The 19355-nt window shown below is 40.8% G+C and overlaps 1 protein-coding gene across 1 annotated transcript in view; it reads right to left on the bottom strand.

The window, feature by feature from the left end:
* The window catches only part of GPM6B (glycoprotein M6B), a 112988-nt gene extending 108613 nt beyond the window's left edge, over positions 1 to 4375 (bottom strand). Inside the window, exon 1 of the mRNA XM_062601068.1 lies at positions 4258 to 4375. Within this exon, the coding sequence (XP_062457052.1) occupies positions 4258 to 4261 (4 nt within the window). The 5' untranslated portion in view covers positions 4262 to 4375. The remainder of the gene's footprint in view (positions 1 to 4257) is intronic.
* Positions 4376 to 19355: the final 14980 nt, after the last annotated feature.

The raw sequence follows: 19355 nt of genomic DNA, 5'->3' as shown, positions 1-19355 counted from the left end.
TAAAGGTATCTCATTTAAGAAAAAAAAAATACTTAAAGTGCTTAAAACATTAAAAGTGACACACATATTTTAACTGGCTTAAGAGGTTCCAGAGACACTCTGAAAGACAGATAATCGAACACTGCCACAGTTCAGCTCTCCAGGGGATCAAATCTATAATCCAGTACATTTTCCTGAAACATAACATTTCAAGATCTATCAGACATATCATAATTCATACAGACAAAAACAGATTTCCTACATCACTGAACCACACTTATACAGAGGGCAAGAGAGAGGATCTGTAAACATGGTGAAACCACAGATTATTTAGAATACTGGGAAATACCTGAAACGCACAATGTTTTCTTCTCCAGCGTCTTTTCAGGCAAGAAAGATTATTGCAACAAGGTAAAACTAAGTACTTTTTAATAGTCTAAGCAGGTGTTATGGAAACTGAGGAAGAAGGGCAGTATAAAATTTTATACTTCATAGGTTTTCAGAGAAGATAAACTAAATACTACTTTTTTTTTTAATTTTAGGATCAAGGTTCAATATATTGAAGAGATGCAAGATTTAACAAAATACAGACTACGAGACTGTAACTGAAATCTAGCCACCCTTAATGACCAATACTAATCAGATTTTACTATTACTGTGACACACAAAAGATCTCAAATACTGCCTGGACAAAGTGTACAGCTGAATAAGAAGAAAGATTTTCTTTCAAGATTTGCCCCCAGCTGTTTATAAGAAGAAAGCATGGTTTAGGGAATATTTGAACATACTTTGAACACATTTTACATAAAAGCAAGGACCTTTTCTACATGTGGTAGAACTATATAAGGTAGAGCTCTTGGAACTGCGGCCTATGGGAAAAGGATGGCCCACACTGGGGACACAGGAAAAAACTCAGGGCAATGCAGGAACAATTAATTTGGGGGGAGGGGGAGTAAGATGCACTTGTAGAAGGCCTCACGGACAGGATGATGGCCGAAGAGTGTTAGAAGGAAAAGCCTCTGAGTACACTTGAAGATTTGGGGCTCTTCAAGGGAGCAAGTACAACAGAGGCATTGCAAAGAAACCGGACATGAAGCCTGTCTTCCTGTGGGCTTATCTGATCCTCTGCTCATAGACATTGTCCTCAGTATCTTTTTTTTTTTTTTTTTTTTTTTAATAATAATATGTATACATACTCCACTCCAACCTCTCTTCTTATTTGAGAGCAACTTTGGGGGACAGCAAAAAGAAGAAAAGATATAAAATTATGAAAATATACAGTTCCCAAGAAATTACACTTTCTATGTCATTTGTGTAGTGCTTTGGGAATTTTTAGAGGGAAATTTTGTAAATAAGTCTCTCCCCCAAACCAAGATTTTGAAAAGTTTGTGCTGCAATGTAAGACACTAATGGCTGGTTCTTCTCCCACAAGATGCACAAAATGTCATTTTTTACCAACAATCCTACAGCCAATGCAAACTGTAAGTGTTGTTAAATACAACGGACCTGACTTTCAGAAGTGCTGAGTGAACCAAAAGCCTAACGAAATCAATGGCAGTGATGGACTCTCAAAAAAAAAAAAAAAAAAAAAAAAGGAAAAGAAAAGGAATAAAATCCGTCTCAGCGGGACAGTCTTCTTCCACAAAAGTTTTGTATGAGTAAGGACTATTCAAATGGTCCTAATTAGAAAAACTCAAATATATCTTTGCAACTGGATCAGCAAGCTTGGTACAGTGCTGAAGCTCCAAACAAACCCTGGTTAGATAGTCAAATTAGCCTCAGCCTACATAATGCTGAGGCAACAGTTATGTAATAGCATAAACAAAATGTCACATTCATGAAGGACTAGTTCATCAGCTGACAAAGCCTTCTTTTTTGTGACTCTTTTTGAAGTATTGAATCTGAAATTGCATTAGAAGTCTCCTCTCCAGATCGAGTACACCACAGTTACCTAGTCTGGCATAACTAAATAAGAACAGTAGGAAGAGAAGAAGTAGGCAAAATTTGGAGTTTAGCGCAATTATTATTAGCAAAACATTCAAGAAATGTTGTCCCCGTTCCACTTCCCTTAATTTTTCCTCAACAGTTACATTTAGGATAATACATGTAAAACAAACATGTTATACACTGTTGCAGACCCACAACTTACAAGACTAATACTAATATTTTCCTAAGATTTCAGTACTAAAATACATATTTGCCTCTTCACAAGATAAATTATTTACAAAGATTTAAAACAGCTTTTAGATTTCAAATCCCATGCAATTTAATTTACTGAGGGAAAAGTCAATTTCACAGATCTAATAATAAAGACACTTAGGAACGATTGCACATGAATTACTACCTAATGTATTTTATTCCCCTTTGCCCGAAATAAGATGTTGTAATCCACTGAATGCATTGGATACTCTTTTCTTAATAAGGAATTTGGAAAAAATGCATTTTTCATTCTCTCTCTTCCCTCTCCATTCCAAGATTTATTTGACATCAATCCACGACTGCAAAGTAAAAGTGTGCATTAAGAGGATACAAAGTTGCATTTAATTTCATATTTAAAAATATACCTAGTGAAAACAGCCCCAAAAAAGTGAGTATCAAAATACACATGGAGGGTGGAAAAAGCTTTTTGGTAGAGATAATATAGCTGATTTATATACTTCAGTTTTCAGAATTGAGGAGTCAATGAGAATCAGTGCTTTAACATTTATTTAAAGTTTTTTTTCAAACTTAAAAGGGGTTATTAAAAGGACCATTATACTATAGCAGTCTGATCTTCACTAAGCTATGGAACAAACCAGTTAATAAGCATTTAGAAATTAAGAAGTTAGGTGATGCGAATTAATTTAACAAAGTAACAACCATAGGAATTGTCAGCTTCCTTTGGCTTTGGCTATGCAATTACCTTCTTCTTCCCCCCCCCCTTAATTAAAACCAGAGACAGTGCCAGCATCCAAATGTGCAAATTAACACATGGACACACTGGTAGTTCTGCTTCAGCAACTGCAGCCTCTAAGCAATAATATAATGCCACTGCCAAACTGGACCAAAGATCCAGCTGTATTTTTCTATCATTCATTTGAAACTTTATAACTTGCATTACTGCTTAATTCATTTGGGTCTTTTGTTGGCTGAAGGGAAAGCTCGCAGGAAACAGCATGCACTAAAAAGGCCTGTTATGAAAGGATGTGAGTGCCGAATGTGTGCGCTGACTACTGAGTGACCCATGTGCATGACAAATCCCTGTCTTGGGCCCCACTTCTGCTCGTGTTAGCTCGCTTATGAAAGCAGTATCTTCCCCATAAGTTAGAAAGTAGAAGCCATCCCTTTTTACTGATGCCCAATTCCCTTCACAGATAACAGCACAGAACCCAGCTAAAGATTGAAAACTGTTTAGCGACGCTACCCTAAAAGCCTATAGGATTTTCTGACGCTTAAGCAGAAATGCATTACATACGGCATCACAGGCGTATAAAACATTCCACGTAGCGTTACAAAAACACATCGCTGCCCCTGAGCTTATCCCTCCTCTCCCCAGCTACCCATACACCTCGGGGCGAAAACTGAACCTCGCCGCAGTCGGGGAGCAGCCCAGGTCGCACACGAGGGCTAAGATGACACCCGGGGGCTGGACTGGGACCGAGCCGAGCCGGGCCGGGCCGGGCCGGGCCCCCCACGCGCGCCCGAGCGCCCCACGCCGCACTCCGCGGCGGCCGCTGCGCGGGGCCTCGCCCGCGAACGCCGCCGCCTCCCCCGGCCCCGCGCAGCGGCCGCGCGGAGCGGCCGCCCCCGCTTCAGCAGGACGGGCGGGAGGGAGAGAGAGGAAATAATAATAATATTATTAATAATAATAATAAAACCCCGCATTCACGCCCGGCTGGCTTCATGCAACCGCGTCCAAGAAACTACAGCTCCGCTACGGTCTTTTTTTTTTTTTTTTTTTTTTTTTTCCCTTCCCTCTCTCTCTTTTTTATTAAGGAAAACGCTCTGCAGCTGGAGTCGATTAGCAGCGAGGTCTCCGCTCGCTGCCGGCCGCGCCGGCTCTGCCCGGGACGGTCACAAAACCGCGTCCAGCGCCGGTGCTGGGCGCCCGCCGCCTTCCCCGCGGCTCCCCGGGGCAGCGGTGCGCTGCTGCCGCCGCCGCCGGGCACGGGCGGGCAGACGGGGACACCCTGGCCCCGCTCCGCTCAACAGGCTGCAGCGGCCCCCGGCCCCGCACCTGCCCCCGGAGCTGCGGCAGCTCCCCCGCAGTGGGGCGTCCGCGCCGCCCGGCTCGCTTACCCATGGCTCGCTATCGTCGCCCGAGGCGCGCAGGGGGAGCGGGGCAGCGGCTCGCCGCGCCGTGCCGTGCCGGGCTGAGGCAGCGGCCGCAGCTCGCACACTGCCGGGCTCCGCTCGCCTCGGGCGGCGGCGGCGGCGAGGGGCGGGCGGCGGGGGCGGGACGTCCCCGCCTGCCTGCGCCGGGCCGGGCTGCGCGGCGCCGGGGCCGGGGCAGGGCGGGTGCGCGCCGCCCCGCGGCGTGGCGGGGAGCGGCGGCAGCGCGCCGCAAACGCGTTTTCCCTCCCGCAAACGGCTGTCTCCGAGCTCTGCGAGGCGGGGAGGCGAGCCGTGCCCTCGGCGCCCGCCGCCGCCTGAGCTCGGGGCGGTTCGTGCCCCGGGGGTCCGCGGCGGGCTCGTCCTGGCACGGCCGCGTCCCGGCGGGGCGTCCCGCCCGCCCGGCGAGGGCCCGGCTGGTGCCGCTGGTCTTGCGAAACGGGGCCACGAGCGAGCGCCCGTGAGTTTCCGAGGCCTTCCCAAACGCAGGCGATGGGTATGGAGCGGAGCTTGGCAAAGTCGGACTTCTTTCTCGGTTCGGTTGCTTTCCTGAGTTGGGCTTTTAACGTGGGAGTGAATTGACTGCACAAGGCAAAAGACGACTCTTCCGTCAGGATGAATGGATCTACTGCCATTAATATCAATCAGATCGCACTGATTTACATTAATTGGGTACTTGGCATGTAGTTCCTTTGTCATAGTGACAGCATCTTAATTTTTGTTATTTACGTATACTCTAAAGATATATTTCATTTTTCTTCCATGATTAATAGTAAATTAGTCTATTAAATCATGTAACCAATTATTCCCTTCTAAATGAGACAAATTGCTTAGGAACATAATATAACATGAAGGCAACGGGAAGGCAAAAATGTGAACACTTCTTTTCGGGGAATTTACTCATACTTTGTAACTTTAGCCTCCTGCTACTGGAGAAGTTTGTGCGCACTTAGAAAGTTGCAATGTTAAAGCTATGGTTTGTTTTCTATTTCTTTCTTTCTTTTTTTTTTTTTTTTAATAGTCCTATCCTATGATGCTTTTGCATTCATTAGGAGGTGTATTTATTTTACCAGCAAGAACAACAGGCCCAACACCATGTAAGTATTTCAGGATCAAGGAGTAAATAGTTTTTCTCTAAGAGATAGTAAGTGGATTGATTGAGTATGCCATGTGGTAAAGATAGAAAAATTTACACCAACTCTGATCACTAGCAAGTTGCTGCCAGTCCCCACTGGGAATTAGAGTAGCTGAGCACTACATCTTTGAAAAATAAGATTAATTATGGAAATAGCACATGAACCTTAACTAGAGTGGCACTAAATAGCATTTAATATGGAGGAAGCTGAAGGCAAATGGTAAGAGCATCCTGGTGTGTTTTTACTATATATTGGTGAGAGTATGTTCACTTTAGATTTTATTTTAAAAATAAATTCTTTAGTTAATTTTTCATTCTGTGGAGCATTTGCAACATACTATTTGATTAATGTTAGGAAAAGCAGAAGAATAAGGCTCAGATTCTGACCATGCTTATGTCTTTGTACAACTTTTTGTTTCATTAAAAACAGTGGAACTAGTGGTGCAAGAAAGTTTAAGCAGCACAGTCAGCATTGCCTGGATTGGGTTCACATACTTGCATCACGCTATGGGGTAGACCTTCCTATAACAGGGCACGGGGAATTGTGCGTATGCAATAAGATGACTCTTTTGCATTAGCTTTTTGTTGTCCTCAGAAATGCTGGACTCTTTTCCTCTTCAAAGTGTAAAGTGAAGAACAGCTGTCCAAATATTGGTTATGGCTCAGCAGTCAATGAGGATTTCCAGTCACAGACATACTGAGTGTCCAACAAGTAAAGAGAGAAGTTAACGATGCTGATGTTAATTTTCGATTGCTTGAGCAAAAATAAATTACATTACTCAAATAAGGTCAAGAAGGCAGGAATTTGGCTGGAATTTCTATGAGGAATAAAAACTTATGGATCTTACTTCAGAACTAAAGTATTTGTAGGAACAGGTACTTTCCTTGTTGTGCTGACAGATGAAGACTTAGCACTGGATTCTGGCCGCCTGTGCTCTTTCTCTTTTACCTTGTACGTTATGGAGAGGAAAGAAGGTCTGGTATATGCAGCATTTCAAAAGTTTCAGAGGTCAAATAACACCCTGGATGCTATAGCTGGTAGCAATAAAGTGCTAAAGTAAATAAAATAAAGTCATAAAGTAAATAAAGTGCTAAAGGCTGCTATAAATTACACTAGAGGCCAGATTGGTCCGGACAATCTTGACATTAAGGGATTATAAAAATGACCTGGTGTGACTGCAGATTTGATCTATAAAAGAGAAAGCGAAGATCAGGAATCTGTATCGATTGATGTAATTTGTTATCTGCTCTGGGTTCTTAAACTCTTTTTCCGTAGCTTGACTAACAACCTCTAAACAATTCTGTGTAAGTAGTGTTACTAGTGGGGTGATACCAGGCATCTAAAGAAACACTTCCACTCCTGTAGAAAAATGTTTAGTGCATCTCCTGACCTAGTCTGCAGCAGCATGTTCTTCCTTTGAGATGTTTTGAAGAGGCCATTTGATTTCCAGAAGAAAATTGAAGCTCAAGTTCAGTATCAAGCTCAGTCTGGAAGAGGTAAGATGGAAAGGGAGTATCTCAGCAGTTGTAACTGAGGGCAGAGTATCAGTCTGAAGCTCCAAATTTCTCCATATTTGACTGTATCCAGCAGTCAGTAGTAAAACAGGTTTTCAGAGCAAATGTAAATAATTCTTTTTTGTTTTTGTTTTAAGATACCAAGCTCCACCTGTGTCTGCACTTCACAGGAGACTATCCTAGCTCTAAAATTAATCTCTGTTTTCTTTTGTGGTGTCATTTGTTCAGAGCTAGAAGGAACTGTGTGGTATCTGCAGCTACCTGTTTTCTTGTCTCCATTTTCCACTCCTACTTTCTTTCTCAGGCTGTGTAACTACACAAATTGTCCTGGATACAGAAACTTTTCCAGTTAAGAACAGAATCAGTCAGTATGTTTCCACGGAATATTTTAGCTTTGACTAAACATTTTGTTACAATAAAGACAGTGATTTCACATGAAAGTATGCTAGTGGGGTGTCTGCATTTGAGTTCACGATGTCCTGCTGTTGACTGCATGTGAGCCCTGTTCCCATGGCTCCCTGTGCTAATAGTGAAGTTATTGTTAATGCTGAGTATTACTTCTTCTAAGTAATATACAAGCAGTGCCAATGGGTAGCAGTCATTTTCAATTTCTAGAGGATTAGAGTGAGTGTGTAGGTTTCCAGTCCTGCACTGGATCTTACAAAAATCCTGTGAATCTCCAAAACCTAATAAATCAAGGCCTCATAAAACAGCCTCCCTTTCAGTGTTAAACACAAGTGTATTTTAGATTTAAGGCAATCAGAAGCGATAAAATCTGGTTTTAGTTGTAGCGAGTGTTCTTTGCGACCTTTCTCGACAGGGTATCTCAGTCCTCTCCGTCTTGAACTTCTAGGATTCTGCATACAGTCAAGGACGTGCTGGGGTTTTTCTCTCCCATGTGATCTTCTGTTCAAAGTGGCGTTACAGAGACCACGGATGTTGAAAGGAAGTAAGGCGACAGTTGGATCGCTTTGTACTGTCATCCGTGTGCGAAGCAGCAGTGACCTTTTTCGTGTTTTGAACTCAGCGTCTCGGTGTGGATTAAGAAGAGTGACTCACGCTCTCCTATGTCACTTGTACCTTTTGTGTGGAGCTGCTCTGCTTTAGACTCCAACTGCTGCTACCGAAAAACCCATCTTTGTGCTCGGTGCATAGAGCTGTTTGGAAAGTTTGTCTAGCAAAATGCTGAACTAAATTGTTAATATCATCACAATTTCATAGTCCGTAGAAAAACGGAGAAAAGGATCAGGCAAAAAATGAAAAGTAATTTAATAATTTAACCAGCATGTAGACTCTGGTATCTAACATTCAGGTACAATAGCATATAGAATAAATACTCTTTGAGTATTTGAAAATAGAAACTGTGTCTTATTACCAAGTAGGTCGTATTTCCAGCAACCATTTCTCAATATGTAAATATGAGCAGTGATTGCTTTAGAATAGATATAATTATATATTCAGCAGAATGCATAATTCTACCCAGTGAACCGTAGTTAATTTTATCTGAAAATTGGTGATTATCATTTTGGTGTTAATTACAGAGTACTAAATACATCTTCAGTGTTAAAAGACAGACTCGTCTCTCTATCATATACCCAAGTCACTTGTGGAATAACCAATATCACTTTGTGATTTTTAAATACATACAAAAAATACCTCCGAAGATAGTACTGAAAATAAAGGATTCATGTTCAGATGAGGACCTCTAGCACCTGAAGAATAACCTTTTACTCAGCTCCGCATGATGTATCTCGCCCACTCAATGTTTTGCCCTATGTACGTGGCTATTCTGTGAGCATCTGTGAGAAACATGGGTCTGGAGGGAGACCAGAGGGAAGAAAAGAGTAATATTAACCACATTTCTTTCCATTCTGGATTCCTGTTTTTGATCCTGTGCCTTTAAACTCTCTGCAGGGCATGTAGAAAACCTAAGAGGTGATGTGAGGTCTGAAAGAGGACTGATGGTTTCAGTAAAACGTTGTACAAAGAGTAGAAAGCTTGTAAGTGAAAAAGAGTCAGCTCACATCTCTGAAGGCTGGTGTCTGTTATATAGAAAAAATATTTTTTGTTATGAACTTTCCCTCAGTATCAAGCCCACGTAGTTTTGCCCTCCCCTGACGTACCTGGGAAATGTCAAAGGGAAGCTCCCTGACAACCCTTCCTCTAGGTGAGGGAGAGAAAAATCTTACTTCCTGCTAGGATTGTAACAAAATGATCCTGGGGAAGGCATTTTTCTGCACATGTCATTCTAACACATTTGGGCTCAAAAACGCACTTCAGTCTGATCAAAGATGATAGGATCAGTCTAGCAGGCTTGGCTATGTAAATAATTACCAAAGTGCTTTGCTAAATTACTGTTATGTTGCAGGGTAGGATGATGTGGGCTGGAGAGCAGCTGACTTAAATAAGTGAATTATCTAACATTTTCCTTAGTACCAGTGGGAGGATTTGAATGTGGAATAGTTACAAGTGAAGAAACCAGATGGGGGCAACATACATACCCAAGGCACATTAGCATTCAACTTCAGAGCAATTTCTGTGTGACTATGTATCTATTCATTGGAATATCCTGAAAATAATTGCATACATATGTAGGTTAGCCCCACCCTCTAGTAATATCAATAGACTTAAGTTTTATGTTGAGTTGCAAATTAAGGAAATAGATTTTATTTTAAGAGTGTTGAACATATGGCTGCTGTCCAACGACTTCAGTATGGCATCCACCCAAGAAATTGCTCCAAGGCAGCCTAATCAAGACAAAATTTCTGGCAAAAATACATTCTGAGACAAGGCTCTCACTCTTTTTCCAAAGTAGAAAACTCCTTTGATGGCAGTCACAGAGAGCATTTAAGAACGTTCATTCTCAGGTGCTTTTTTTTTGCAAACTGAAAACCAAACTCAAAGAGCTGGGGAAGAAAATCACAGGACTCATTTTAACACTTTTCCCTAATCCAGTTGGACAATGGTGATTGAATAACAGCCGGCTGGTTTCATTTTAATTCTCATGTTTTTTCACTTCTGAGGGAGAAAAAGCTCTTAATCTACTACAGAAGGTTTTAATTCTGCTCTGTAAACATGAATGGTGTCTAAGATTTAAACTGTAGCATAAAGTTGAGTAAAATTGTCTCATAATGGCCTACTCAGCTTTAGTTTTTTTGCTGACATACTTTTCAAATGCTGTTTTGGATTCTTTTTCTTCCTGTTTCCCTATTACGTATTATTGCTCCTGTAGAGCTTTTCATGCTTTGCACAGTCCAGTTCTAGTAAACAGCTGTAGTCAGAGCTGTGGTTTGTGGCAAAAATGTAATGCGTTGGAGAAAAGATAGGAATGACTCAGTACCTCAGCAGCAATGTAACCCGCTCTGCGTGCCCAGCAGTGCGGCAGGATAGTTAACACAGGCTGCACAGGACAGATGTTTTGGGCTGATGTGTGAGATACGATGGCTGTTACCATCTAGCAGGTTCTTCACAGGTAAGTAATTGAAATGGAAATAAAATGTGAAGTTCTCCACCAACTCTGTGAAGCGTGGCTTTGAGAAAGGAGGTGTGGGTGCCTTCAGGTTGGCTAATACAACGGAATCGCTTCGCCTCCATCTGACTTCACGGAAAGCCAAACATCAGACCTGCCAGGAATGTGCCATTCTGAAAACAAGAAAGGCACAAGCCTTTCTGGTCAGATGAGGCCCTGAGAGGCCTCCAGGAAAGCCAAATCAATATGAGAATGCAACAGAAGTACTCGAAAAATAACAGTGAGATCAAATATGATATTAAATCTTGGTTTTGGAAAATTCATTTACTATCTCATCCCTTAGACTAATAAACTTGTTTGCATATTTAAAAATGAACCCAAATACCTATTTTAAACCTTAGCATTTATCTCTTATTGTTGGTCCAGGCACTGAATGACTTTTGCAAATGCATGAGAATATGATTAAAGTAGTAGAACACACTAGTCACCTACATATATGTCCATTCTCCAACTTAAGTAAGTGGAAGTGACAAATATTTTACACTAGTAAGTATTTTCCTTTACGGCATACATAATAAAGATTGGAGAGCCTGTACTAAAGATCTCTGCTTTTTAGGACTCTTATCTGATTCTTATCTTAGATATCATATTCAGTAAGTACAAAACCAATACCATTCCAAGAGAGGAACATAACAAAACTTTTTGTTAATGCTATTTTAAACATGGGCTACTATAATAGGCAGATTTGGATTCTTACTTTTTGTGAATATTTTAAAATTAAGTTCAGATCACTCTGAAGTGTTTCTTAGCTGTCAGAGAGCCCAGAACATTAACTCTGACTTCCCACCTTTGAAGGAAATTACTTTTTCATGTTTGAAAGATGAAAGGGCCAAAGGCAAACCAAACATCACACGAACCTAGCAGATAGAATGACCCAGTACTGTTAAACAAGGTACTCAAACTGTAGCTTAGGAAATTATTCCTAGATGGCAACAGCACTTCTAACAGCCCTCGGGCCTTTGTTTTTGGAGTCCACATTGAAAGGACATTGAAGCACGTGCCCTGACCTTGAAATAGTATGCAATGGATTGCGGGAATGTGAAAGTGGCAATATGAGATGACTGTGTGATGAGCTGAGAGCTGCCCATCTAGAGTCCTGGTGGTAGAAAAAGGTTCTGCATTACCTTTATTAAAAATCACTGATGTTCAGGAGGAAAAACGGGAATCATCCCAGGACATAACACTTTGCACTGGTTTTTAGAGCTGCTGATTTTTTCCAGTAGAGTGGCTGAAGCATAGGTAAATGAGCCAGAGCCAGGCAAGGTGGTAATTACAACAACAAAACAAGTGAGAGACCAGGAAAACAGGTAGAGAGGTAAGCAAGGCTTTGGAGGCAGGCACATTAGGAAAAATATGGAGAGAAAGTGATCAAAACAAGAAAAAATGGTCATTTTTCAGAAAGAAAAAAAATCTTATTGTAGCAGTTTCTTCAGGCACCAGCCGCTGCTTCACTTGCAGCTACATGTAGCCACATCTTTGTAGTGACTGGGTATACATCCTGGGCTTGAGTCCTACTTCCTCTCCTGTGATTCCCACAGTTTTGGGGCACTACCTTCACAGATTCTCAAGCTTCAGAATTCCAGCAGTTAGAAGTTAGAAACCCGTAGCCATCAGAATAACGGGAGCTCCCTAGGGAGCGCAAACATGCTCTGCAGAGAATTTATTATCAACAGGAATAGAAGCCTGTATCAGCACTTTACTGGGGGATAAATCAGTGAGTTTGCTAATGATGTTTCAGTTCTCTTGATTGAATTGGATTCGTAAGACAGAAATGCAGCTGCAAACTGAATTGCGTATATGACAAGAGAATAATGACAAGCCAGTCCTGACCACCCAGTTTCTGCATAGATGGGATAATTTAGCTCCCGTTACTGTTGTTGTTATTTTATATGCAAATGAATTATCAATGCCTTTATATAATCACTTCCTGGACCACTTGCAAAAGAAATATCTTCCCCTTATTCTAGCCACAGTTTAACTCTAAATCCCAGTCCTGCCAGAGTCTATGGGAGTTTTATTATAATATAGATATGATCCTTTTAGAGGACCCTAGAAGCGAGTACAAAATACTGTAATTGCCTGTAGTTATGAGACTGTTATTGAGTTAGTTAGCCTATTACTTCATACTATTATCTGCGTGTTACATGCACTGGGCTTTACATATTTGATATTTCTTTAACATGTGTAGCTGGTTCTTTCAATAGTAGTGCTTTGGAGATGATCTGGCTAAGTGCCACCATCAGCCTTTTGCTAAGTTGTTCTCTGGGGTTCCAGCCATTAAATCTGTAAATGTTTTAAATTCTAAATAGGCTGCTGCTCTCCCCCATAGGGATCAAGCTGAGCTGAAGCAATGCCTACTGGAAGAGTAGAAAAAGGAATGCCAGCTGGCAAAGGGGTCTGAAGAGAGAGAAACAGATATAAAATGATTATGAAATGGAGAAACTGCCTTAGCAACATCCTCATCTGCCGGACAGGAATAGATCCTGATTGCCTGGTCTTCAAACGACTGAACTCCTAAATTACAAACTTATGCTTTTCCATTGGAGAACTAGAATTGATAGGGGTGTGCTTTTGAGACACAGTAGGACTTTTAAACATACGGATTTTGAAGTTCAGACTCTGTATCCAATAACTGTTCCTCCTGCTAAGGGGAAGGTCTTACAAAAGCTTCCCTTGGTGCTTAGCCTTGGTGGTTTAATTCCACTCTGACTTTAGAGGTTTTAACCAGTAGTTTAGACACGTAGAGATATTTACTCTTGGGGACTGAGTTGAGCTTGCCTGGAGTGGTTTCACAGGAATGAGGAAGTCTAGGAAAAGAGGAAAGAGTGCTCCCTCTCAACCACCTACAGATCAGGAATGGAGCTAGCAAGCAAGTACTGAAGACACTGCTATGATAAGGGTCTCAGCACCTTCTGCTTTCAGCATCTCTGGTGCCAGAGGCACCGAATTTTTTTCTGGTCCATCTAGATTAGTCCCTTTAATTTGCTCTGTTGGCTACTGAGTGTCTGAGCAGCATTTCATACCCTACTTGGGGGGAGAGAAACAGGAGTGCTGGAGCACAGAGCAATGAGAGCAGAATCAGATCCCTGAAAAAGACTGTTGGGGGGCAGGGATACGAACTACGTAGGAGCTGGGAAAGAAACTTCTGTGAAAAAGAAGATGACAGGGCCGGACCATAGGTGAACTAAAAACGACTGAAGTCAGAGAAATGCGGGGAAGTGTTTAGCTAGATCCTCAGAGATCCAAAGTATGAGTGACACTGAGAAAAATGCATTGCTATGCATATCCATTTAATTCCATGCAGCTTTAAGCTGATGGTAACAGTGGGAGAGGCAGTGTAGGCGTTTTTCCTATGTTAAGTATACATTCAGATGTTATTTCAAGCCCGTAAAGTGTGACTAATAAGGCACTTGATATTTTAAAGGTTTCTCAGCTAAGAAGTGTAATTTTTTTCCTCCAATTTTATTTCTGAAAACAATTAAAATAAGTCTGAAAAATCAACAAACGCAAGACTTTTTTCTTCACTCTGATTACTAAAATTTTGGGCACATTGTCAGAAAAAAAATCCACAATTGTGCTCCAGACTCTCTTGTACATTTTTAGCAATAAAAAGTGAAGCTTTATGTCATTCCTATTATTATGTCATTTGTGCCAAGCCTAGCAGGAAGTAAGTTAAACTAGCAAAATAAAACTTTTCAACTGGTACCTTAAAATTTCAGCAATCTAAATTATTGTTATGTTTTATTCCAGTAGGATGTGGTATCATCTTGTACTGAAGTGAATATTCTGTGAAACTGAAAGGCTTTTCACAGACTATCATCTATGCCAGGAATGACAGTTTCTGCAACATAACACAATATATTAGTGTGGTTAATTACTATCAGTGTATTTACCATGAAAGAGCTTTAGCTGTGGCCATGCTGTAGAAAAAGATTTCATTTTGCTAACTTGAATAACACAAGTAATAAAAGCAATACAGATAGACTAAAAGAGCTATTGAATGGAAGAGACTACAGTATGGTGGCTCTTTTTCTTCTTTTAACAAGATTTAACTGCTGTTGACAGGGGAAGTATAGGACATCTTTCTAGAGCAGGTCAGCGTGGTAAAACACACTTGTGAAGGGCAAATAACTAATCTCTATAAAGTGCTCTATAAAGGCACTTCTACACTCCAGAGATTCATGTTTATGCTGTAATACTGGAGCTGTAGATGACCTGAAGAAGGATATTCTCAGTGGAACAAGGGAACACCTATGTATTTATTTTGCCAGTGATTTTCTGTATTTTCTTTGCTGGAAGTAGAGAGCAATCCCTGAATAAGAGCCTTCTCTATTACAATGCAGCTGTTCTTCTGGTGGGTTCCTGCAATGAATCCATAATCTGCTGTTTATGGTATCACAGCCTGTGACCCAGTCACGTCACATGCTCTACAATACGGCTTTCGGAGCAAGAGCAAGCCTCAAAATGAGTGGTATGGTTTCCGTGTTCATGTTCAACAGTTGGTGAAAAAGCTGAAGTAATGAAGACCAAGGTACTGATGTATAATGACAAAACCCAACAGCCACGGCAGCTGTGCAGACGCGAGGGTTCTCAGCAGAGGTGCCAAGGAAGAACTCCATTTTTACCCCGGAATGTCTAGACGGGCCACTGGAATCAAAACAGGACCAAAAGCTGGCTGTGGCATTGCTGCGACTTAGCTTTGAGGAACAGCAGTGCAAATGGAAATGTGGTGTGATGCTCAGGACGATAGGGTGTAACAAAAATTTCTGTCTTGTTCCTAGGGCAGGGTGATCTAACATCACTGAAAATCCTAAATTCCTTAACAGATATATAGAAATCTGAGAGTAAATCACAAATAGTAATATTTTCCCTCTGGTAGTAATTGGGTGACGCCCATTACTGATTTTTGTTTCTGTTTTGCAGTCCATTTCAGATTTATACTATACAGTCTTGTAGGAAGGACTATTCTGTTTAGAGCAACTCATTAAACGTCTGTGTTAGGAGCTCATCTCAGCCATTGCAGCCTACCTCACCGAGGCTTTAGTTCAGCCTCACCATTTTGCATGAAAGAAGCATAGTGAGATGGGAGCCTTCAGTCATTACTTGCCAGTTCGTTTAATGTGCTGCGGTCCAGAAGTGTAGCCTCTGGTGTGTTATTAAGTAAAAATATTCTTTAACTATTTACTTCTGTCACAACAGAAACTCATTTCCTGCTGTTCAGAGGAAGGATATTACAGTATCATAAACAATAAAAAAACCCCAAATACATTAATCTATATTTGTGCTCGCATTTAGACTTTTGGAGCAGTCTCACAAAGGATGACTTAGAATAAAATCGTGGCACGCTTGGTATTTTATCAAGTATTGTAAGAAAGCAGCAGGCCATACAGCCTCAACTAGTGTGAGCAGGGCTGGCAGCAAACAGAATTTGTTTTAAAATGGAGCCTAATTAGTTTCTGAAATGGATTAGACAACGTGACTGCCTGAGGTAGCAAAAACTAGACGTGATGACCCATGAGACCTTTTCCTCTCCAGTACAAAGAAGGGGAATAAGACTTAGCCATGTGAGAGTCAAAATTAATGAAACACAGGGTATGGACATTCTCTTGCTGGATGTTTGTACATGTCTAGACTAACAGGAGTGATTGATTCTTGGTCCTTCAACTCCTGCTATAGTTCACACCACAGCAAACGGCATGAACCAGAATCTTTTAAGTATATTCCTTCAGCACAATGTCTGCAAACTCAGGACAGTAATTTTTACAGAGAAAATAGTAATAAATAAAATCATTAGAAATCCTGGAATAAACCCTTCTGTGGATTTGTCTAAAAAGAACCTTTCCTTTTACATTTGACATGGAAAACAAGCACATGTATTTTTAGGTGTTTTGTAATAGAGCAAGCTGAGGAAATAAAAATAAAAAAGCCTGAGGAAATAAATGCAAAAGCTTATTTTTATACAAAAGCAGGGGAAAAATCTTGAAGGCTCTGAGTACTACAAAATAAGGTTCATGCATTCTCTTCTGGTTGTGGCAACATGGCCTTACGAATGTTTAGGCCTGTGGAGTTTACCACCTCCATAGATCTGCTCATCTGATTGCACAAGCGAATGCTTCCCTTAATCCTTTTCACTACAAATAAGCTGGGTTCCTTTAAACAGCTTAGTATTAAGGCTCTACCAAATCAACTCATTTTGACTTAACAGCTAGGGAGCAACCACACAATTAAGAGCTGCTGGCAGACCGAGAGGGCAATATACTTTGGCAGAGTTGAGCCATTGGGGTGACTCGTCGCTAAGAAAAAGGACGTGTGGGGCAGTTGAAAAGGGAACTTTGGGCCAATATTTCACTCTTGATTTCAGTATAAGCACGTGGACAGCTTCTAAAAATTGCTATAAACAGACGAAAAGTCTGTTTAGCTTCCTATGCCGTCATCCAATGACAGCTGTATAGAGAAAAGTGTAGGAACAGTCCACAAATAAAGCACTATTTTGTTCTCTCTTCCCAACTTCTAGTAAGGTGCAGCTTATGCACTTCCTGAGACAGGAGTTGTAGCTTCATGTTTAATAACATTTGATAGAGTTGCCTCACTGCTTTATTGAACCCATGTTTTCGTACACTGTTGCTTTATTTAGAACAGTTAAAAAATGTAGGAGGACCACTCTGATCTCTGCTTGGAGTTTACCTTTCCTTTCCTACCTGTCCTTTCCACTGTTCTCTTCCCTTCCTCCCCACAAATGTTTTTGGGTTTTTTTTTTGTTTTTTTTGGGGGGTGGGTGTAAGCAACAGTCACAGAACAGCAGTTTTGTGTATTTTGGCCTTTCAGAAGGCTTTGGAGGAAAAAAATTCCCCTCAGTGTAAGTTTAGGAAACCAACAGTGGGACTGGCATCATTAAGTTGAAAAGTATTTTCTTTTCAAGGACCAGGTACGTTCTTACTCCTTCTGTTCACTTACTTTCTTAGAATAAAATGATTCATGATTAAATGGAAAATAAAATCATTCGACTTCATAATTAATAGAGTCTATTTACAGAGAATCCTGACTATAAACTCAAAGCTCAGGATGAGCAAGTTTTTCTGCACGTTTGGTCAAGCAAGACTTCTGAGCTGGTCCTGCTCTGTCTGAATTAGTATTTGATGTGCGTGCACTCAGCTGCTTCAAGGAATGGATCGAGTCCAGACAACTCGTGCTGTAATAGCCAAGTCTCAAAAGAATACCTGAATAGGAATGAATGTCGTGCTCTGTCACCTACCTGGAACTCCATTACATATGCCACTGCGCAGCAGCTCAGCAGTTGCAGCTATGTAAGAGTATATGAACAGAAGCAAAGTCTTGCACTTTGTACTTGAGGTATAGTCTCCCTTCAACAGTGGTTGAAACTGCCTTATAGGCTGCTACTGTATGCAGGAGAAAGACCACAAGAATTTTCCTTTAGACTATCCAGGCATGATCACAGATGACAACAGAGTAGGTTTGACAGGGTAGATGGCTGATAAATTAGGACACAAACATGAAGACAAACTTTTTTTATGGCATGAACATATGATGTAGCAGACAGTATTTTATCTAGTAACTTATGCTTTTAAGAAACTATAAGGAAAACAAAGTGTTTTCCTGTCTAGATGTTTCCTTTTGAGAGACTGTATTTCACACTTGCCCCTCTTTTTTCCACAAAAATATTCATACTATGGTGCCAAAAATTATACTTATCTAAACTTAAGCAGCTGAATCAAGGTGTCTGCCTTTTGTAATCCCTATTCAAAGAACTGGACTCTGATTAACACAAACATGCTGAAGATGATGATGATATTTTAAATATACCACTTTTTAAGACTAAGTCAGAAATTTTTTCAAGTAGAAAAAGACATGTAAGAGTGAACAGCATTTGAGTTACTTATGTATTTATCCTTCACAAAGGCTGTTACAGACATTTAAGCTGCTTTGTAATATTTAGCTCCTTATGAGTATGTGATATTTGTAGCCAGTCATTATACAAGACCAGCATCAAAGAGGAAGAATACTTATCAATAAGGATGCAGAAAGGGTAAAATAAAAGTTATGCTAGTCAAAATTTTTTAATTTCCTCAGTTGGCCTGTATATACAGACATATCTGTCAGCTGCTTTACAGGGAAATAATTCTACAAGGACAAAGATTCTTGCCAATGTCACCAATGTATAAGTGTAAGCAGTTTTTCTTTTGGTATGAAATGTAGAGGACATTGCTTCATTTGTATGTTAAACATACACTTGCCTGTTCTGAAAGGCTTTTTTTCCCCAAGATACTTACAGTAAGAAAGACCTATTATCATTTTTCTCCCATCTTCAAAAGTGTCTTTCAACCAGTCATAAACTCCTCTTCCAAATATGAGGCTGGTCTGCATATTTCCACGTAGCAGATAGGGAAACTGAGTTTCTGAAATTAAGACTAGTTGTTTGTATGACAATGTATGTTTGTGACTTTAAAGTGCATCTTCTGCTGGAGCTGTGAAAAACTTGTGAGAAATACCACCATTAGCAAGTAAAGACTTCCAATGGGGCAGCACTGCAGAAGCAGCTGACATAACTGAAAACAAGGGCATAACGTTCTGGACAAGGAAGAATCAAGTCCACAACACTGCATTTGTCTTCTATTCAAGAGGCTTACCTAACATCATATTTGGATGAAAAAAATGTAGTCCCATGATTGAGGATTGCAGCATAATACATATGTGCAAGACAGGAGAATGTTCTGGCATCATAACTGAATGAGCATTTTTTGAGTTGTAATTGTATTGCTTCCACGATCAGATGTTTTCGTATATATCTTAGAATTGTAAAATGACAGGGGACATGGAATAAGAACAACTGTATCAGAAAATCTCCATGCTCCGTTAAATTACCAGCAA

The sequence above is a fragment of the Rhea pennata genome, chromosome 1 (genome assembly GCF_028389875.1).
Source record: "Rhea pennata isolate bPtePen1 chromosome 1, bPtePen1.pri, whole genome shotgun sequence".
In the NCBI taxonomy this organism is placed as follows: Eukaryota; Metazoa; Chordata; class Aves; order Rheiformes; family Rheidae; genus Rhea; species Rhea pennata.
The sequence above is the reverse complement of the archived record's forward strand: the minus strand, read 5'-3'. Positions and strand labels throughout refer to the sequence as shown.